This window comes from Hippocampus guttulatus, chromosome 7 (assembly GCF_054856545.1).
Source record: "Hippocampus guttulatus isolate MCC_2025c chromosome 7, RoL_Hgut_1.0, whole genome shotgun sequence".
Classification (NCBI taxonomy): Eukaryota; Metazoa; Chordata; class Actinopteri; order Syngnathiformes; family Syngnathidae; genus Hippocampus; species Hippocampus guttulatus.
In genome coordinates, this window is record NC_141267.1 from 6,446,995 (window position 1) to 6,452,994 (window position 6,000).

Here is a 6,000-nt window from a genome sequence, read left to right on the forward strand (position 1 = left end):
ACAGGAAGAGGCAGTTTGCGTTTTTTGCCCCACCAGAATTGGGAGTTTGAACACATTTTCAGGAAGAACTTTCAATGCAGTCCTTTGCGAACACGATAACGTGGCAGGGGAAAGCTGCGGTCTAGTCATTGATTTCATTTAGGCGCAATCCTGCCGGGGGATACGTGCACTTGGCAACAGCTGAAAATAAAATATAAAAACATTGTTCAAACAGGTAAAACACACTTTTCTGTCCGCCCTGTATACAGTTGTATAACAAGCCTATTTCTGGGTATAATGGAAGAGGGTCTTACGACAGCCAGAATAGTCTAGTTGCGATCGATTCAATGCCTTGAGAATTAACATCGTCTGTTCCTCCACTGTCTGACTTGCAGTAAAGCCTCACAAACCATCCAATGTGAAGGCAGTGAATCTGCAAAGCGGGGTTCTGAGGATCACGTGGGAACCTCCACCTTTGCCTGTGCAGGGACTCCAGTGTCAGTTCCGTTACCACTCTCCTTCTGCCATCAAAGCTCAGCCAGAGTGGAAGGTGAGCTATTCTTTGACCGTTTAAAAGAGCAAAATGAGTTTGATAACAGAATAGTTCCATGAATCACAATTCCTCTGAAAACCTACGTAGTAAGTAAAACGCATGTACAATATCTGAATGTCTATGGAGGAACAATTTGTGTTTCCACCCACCCAGGAAACATGAGAAATGGAAATGCTGTAGTTGTAATCTGTTTTCATTTTAAATATGGATTTTGTATGTTTGTTATTGAATAAATCAAAAAGAAAATTGCCTTGTGAAGTTCTGACATATTGGCTTAAACTTTCATGAAAAATTTCAGGGAACAACCCTTAACGTTTAAGGTTAGTGTTTCGAAAAAAATATTTTCCAGAATGCATTTCAGTGGGCGTCAATGATACGCTTGGCCACCCAAGGCTCTATTCCATATGAATAGTGGAGGAATACGATATCTTGTTCATGTATCAGTACGTAACTACAGCACTGGTAGTCAACCAATATTACAGACTTTTTTCGCGATGACAGAGTCACGACAGCATTTACACTTATGAGAAGCGAGTGTAACAACATACCGGTTTGAAGATCTGTCTTTCTTTACTGTAGGTCTGAAAACATCATGCTAATTTAACCGAGCTTTAAAAAACATTCTAAACCAATTTTGAATAAATTATCAGAAACAACCACCTTGTCAACTTGATGAACTTGTGGCATCAGGTTTCCATTTGCAGAAATAACATGGCTTCCACATGGCCCTTTTTTTTCTTTTCATTCAGTCAAGAATGAGTGAAGGTTGAGGTTGTGCTCTTGCACCATGATCTTTTCCCTTATTTGACCATTTCGTCTCATTAAATGCAGCTCAGTAATCCAGTGTGGGTACCGTCAGCGGAGGTTCCGGTTCCAGACATGTGCCAGGTTTATGCGGTTCAGGTGAGCTGCAAACCCGCCAACCGCACTGGCTACTGGAGCGACTGGAGCGACTCGGTCTACTCTGTACCCCAAAACAGTCAAGGTAGCAATACACCAACACATGATTGTTATCACTTCCCTTGCACAAATTCACACTTTCCGAAATAATTATGAACCCATAGCAGCGTCACCTTTCCACACTGATGTTTTTCCTGCAGCTCCAGAACATGGCCCTGATTTTTGGAGAATTCTTGAAGATGATCAGCTCACGAACTTGACAAATGTTACTCTGCTGATTACGGTACAAAGCATGTGACGAACATATCCAGTTCATAGTATTCCAAATAATGTGTTGATTTCCTGATTGTAGTCTCTTCCAAAAATGAGCCGCTCCTACTGCATCAATGGATACATAGTCCAGCAGCAGACTTCAAGTGGTATTGTGAAGAGGAAGAGCATTGAGCTCCTGTCCTCCTACAGCTTTGAGTGGAAGCGAGAGCTTCAAAGTGTGACAGTGGAAGCCTACAACAGTCTGGGAAGTTCCAGAAAAAACATGAACATGATACTGGACAGACGACCTAAACGTGAGTCGTCATCAACCACAAGGCATTTATTCTTTATACCACATAAAGGCCTGTCTGTACACAATTCAAGTTGAATGTGTTCTATATTTGTTGAATTATTTTCAGTTCAGTGACTATCAGCCCTTTTCCCAAAATGTTAAATGACCTATTTGGGGAAAGTGCTGGCATTAGAGCTTTTTTTTTTTTTTTTTAAAATGTGCTTGAAAAAGCAAGATCGGCTGGCTCATGGAAGAGGAACAAGCACAGGGCTGCGGACCGATGAACTGGAAAACAGTGCATTCCCGTTTTTTAATGTTTTTTTTTTAAATTAACTCATTCATTCCCAAAGACGTTTTTAAACGTCTTTTCAGACTTGGTCTAGAATTGGCTGGTACTGAATGAGTTGCCCCAACACATGTGCATTTAGTCATAAGCACAGTGTTCTGATTCAATTACATTTGTTGGATATTATTCATATTGCATTTAAAAAAAAAACCCTGCTCTCATTCAAAAGTGTGGCGGAAGCGGACAGCACGTCAATGACTTGCCGACTGCACATTATGCCCCCTTTTCAAATTAAACATGACAGGTGTGAACATCCACGTACTTAAACAAAGATTTGCTCGTGAACAGGAGGAGATGGCCTACAACTCAGTTGTGCCAAGCAACCCACCCACCAAATCATCTTCTGTAAAAACGAGGCATCCTTTTAAAAGGGCAATTAAAAGCAATGGTACCATATGTATGTGAACATTTTATAGTTGTGACGCCACTGCTCTGTCTTGTGCGCACATCAGGCCGGAGCGTGCGTTCTTTCCGCGTGCTGCTTATCAACGGCACTTGTGTGTCTCTGCATTGGAGCCTCGTGGACAACAGCTCGACTCCACTCTTCATGGTGGTGCAGTGGGCACCACAGCGGCAAGATGGCTTTGATCTGAGCAGAGCTCACAGTGGGCACACCTGGGCCAGGCTGCCCTCCACCGATTGTTCCGTCCACCTAACAGGTAATACAATTCACTCTCTGTGCTTCATTTTCTCAACATTAATGTTATAGAGGCTCAGTCGAACAAAGTGTTGTCAAACCTGATCTTTGGTTTCAGGTGATTTCTATGCATCTGAGGAGTACGGCTTCTACTTGTATCCTGTGTTTTCGGAGGGAGAAGGCGAGCCTGCCTTCACAATAGGTATGCAAGTCAATAAAAGCTCATCAAGTCATTGTATTGTTATCCCACGCAAAAAGTGGCAAAGCATTGCCACTTCAAAACTTCTGATGCGTCTGTCCCACATGATGTAGCCACCAGAGGAGACCCTTCTGCCTACACGACGTTGCTGATCATCGCCCTCCTCTCCATCGTCCTCTTCATCACCCTGGTCCTCTCCCAAAACCAGTAAGTGTAGCTTAGTGGCTTCATGGATAACATTGATATAGATTGACCAGGCACATTCATTGTTTTAGCTGATGTAAGAATGTTAATGGGAGTGCGATATATATCTCCGTATCCTTAAACCAGCTGTACTTTGTTGTCAGGATGAAAAGGTTTGTGTGGAAGGATGTGCCCAACCCAAAAAAATGCTCCTGGGCAAAAGGACTCAACTTCAAGAAGGTACAACAATACCTGAAAACTTTGATTCATTCACTCTTTTCCCCTCTCACATGTTGAACTGCCGCACCTTACTTTTTATTATGTGGAGTTTGCATGTTCTACCCGTTCCTGCGTGGGTTTTCTCCTGGTGCTCTGGTTTCCTCCCACATCTCCAAAAACATGCACGGCAGGTTGATTGTACGCTCGAAATTGTCCCTAGGTGTGAGTGTGAGCGTGGATGGTTGTTCGTCTCTGTGTGCCCTGCGATTGGCTGGCAACCGGTTCAGGGTGTCCCCTGCCTACTGCCCGAAGACGGCTGGGATAGGCTCCAGCACCCCCTGCAACCCTTGTGAGGATAAAGCAGATCAGAAAATGGATGGATGGATGGATGAGTCCCTTGGCCCAATAATGGTTGAAAAACAGTAATTTGGAGAAATAGACCAGCATCCCAATCTTAATTGCCTTAATCTCTGCAGGCTGACACTTTCCACGAGCTCTTCCAGTCCTCAGATATCCTGCCAGCTTGGCCGCTTCTGCTACCCTCCGAGAACATTTCCAAAGTGGTCATCGTGGAAAAGGCTAACATGTCAGTTCTGAGCGGAGCCTTGGTACGCAGCCCACTTATAACCCCAACTCTCAACGCAGTGTCCTGTCCATTTATTGAAGTGGACCAAAACGTCATCCCCCCCTCAGTCCTAGATTTGGATATTTTAACCAATCCCAGACCACAGCTTGATGAGCTGCAGCTCATTGATCCCCCACAAAGCGTCCTGGAGAATTCAGCCCAGTCTTCAGTCGCATATGCCGCAGTGCTGCTTACCAACGCTAAGCAGGAGCTACAGTCCATCCATCTCGCGGACCGGGACGGCAGCGGCAGCAGCTCCAGCGACGAGGGCAATTTCTCTGCCGACAACTCTGACATTTCTGGCTCTTTCCCCGGTGGCCTGTGGGAGCTGGACAGCTGCCATGACCGAGAGATGGATGATCCACGTCGATCCTGCTCCTACAACTCAGTGGAAGAACTTTCTGAACCGTCCGATCAAGAAGATGCAACAGAAGAAAAGGACTTGTACTATCTCAGCATGGACTATCAAGCGGAGAATGAGGAGGGTGAGGGAGAGGTCAAGCAGAAAGAAGAGCTGCTGAAAAGTGTTACTTTGAGCAGAGATGGATGCTCAGGAGAGTCGCACCTTACGCCCACTGAGCTGGTTTCCACATCCACCTGCGACTTAGCGCCACTCTACATGCCCCAGTTCAGGACTGCACCATACAGCAGGCAACTGCCAGATTGAAAAAGCTCATGTGGTTGGCGCAATGTTCCACATTAGAATTCACGTATTGTGAGCTGCATCATCACTAAAGACTTGGCAATCAGGTCCTGCACACTTAAATTGACATTGAATGTCAAATCGTGTCAAAAAGCTTCAAATGGTGTGTAACTCTAGAGTGATGTTCATCAATGCTGCTATTTCTTTGTTCAATGTGAGGTATTGATCCTCGCAGTAGAGATGTATTTTATTCTGATTGGGCCCAAATTTTGGCTCAGCCAAAATGCTTCTCTGCAGTCATGTTACAATGGTCGCTGATGAGTGCATGTGAGCTCAAGTCATGTTCTGAATAAAACATAATGGGGGGTTTGGGAGAATACTTCAACAGGGAGAAAAGAATGCTGCCATTTTATAGATGCTGTGGCTGCAACTCTTGTCAGACAGCTTTTACGTGACAGATGTAATTTACGTTGCCATCTTTTGTAAATAGAACTCGCATATAATACACAAAGACCGAAAGAAGAGCTGTGTGAAAACATCTGCCTTCATGAATACAATCAGATCATGAGCATTGTACTGATTAAGTGTCCAGTGAGCCTAAATTTAAAAAAAAAAAAGAAAATACTGAAATATGGTGAATAACTGTTGTTGCACATTGATATATTTGGTCTATTTTTTCATGGTGAATATAAATTATTTGTAATTAAACTCATGCATGTCTTTATTAATAGCCCAGTGAGACCATCTGGCTTATTGCTTGATCCCGCCACCCTTCTGGAAATGAACATGGCTTTGCACAACAACACGTTTGTTCAAGTCAGGATGTGTAAAAATGTTTCTGTTTACAATGAGTCACGCTTAAAAGACTCTTGTCGCACAGTTGGTAGTTGAAAGACACAAACAACCCGCACTGAGACTACTCAACAATAGTAATATGTCGCCCCTCTGTGGTTGCAATTGATAAACGCAATGACTTTGACTGCCAAGTATATGTGGCCTTATTGTATAATTATTTATGACGCATGTGTACAATTAATGCACAATTATTCGATTACCAATACGCTACTACTGATCTCAACCCGACATATGTATACACTAAGCATACTGGTTATAGGAATCAATTTCTTACTTTTGTTTCCAAAATAAATAATACACTTTTTTTCAGGGCACTG

At 43.5% G+C, this 6,000-nt stretch overlaps 1 protein-coding gene across 2 annotated transcripts in view; it reads left to right on the top strand.

Moving 5' to 3' along the window:
• Nucleotides 1-5,558, top strand: part of lepr (leptin receptor) — a 32,799-nt gene extending 27,241 nt beyond the window's left edge. For both annotated transcript variants that reach the window (XM_086115435.1, XM_086115436.1), the window contains 9 exons: nt 375-529; nt 1,364-1,517; nt 1,633-1,715; nt 1,785-1,998; nt 2,775-2,981; nt 3,078-3,161; nt 3,272-3,365; nt 3,506-3,581; nt 4,037-5,558. In XM_086115435.1, the coding sequence (XP_085971561.1) occupies nt 375-529; nt 1,364-1,517; nt 1,633-1,715; nt 1,785-1,998; nt 2,775-2,981; nt 3,078-3,161; nt 3,272-3,365; nt 3,506-3,581; nt 4,037-4,852 (1,883 nt within the window). In that variant the 3' untranslated portion in view covers nt 4,853-5,558. The remainder of the gene's footprint in view (nt 1-374; nt 530-1,363; nt 1,518-1,632; nt 1,716-1,784; nt 1,999-2,774; nt 2,982-3,077; nt 3,162-3,271; nt 3,366-3,505; nt 3,582-4,036) is intronic.
• Nucleotides 5,559-6,000: the final 442 nt, after the last annotated feature.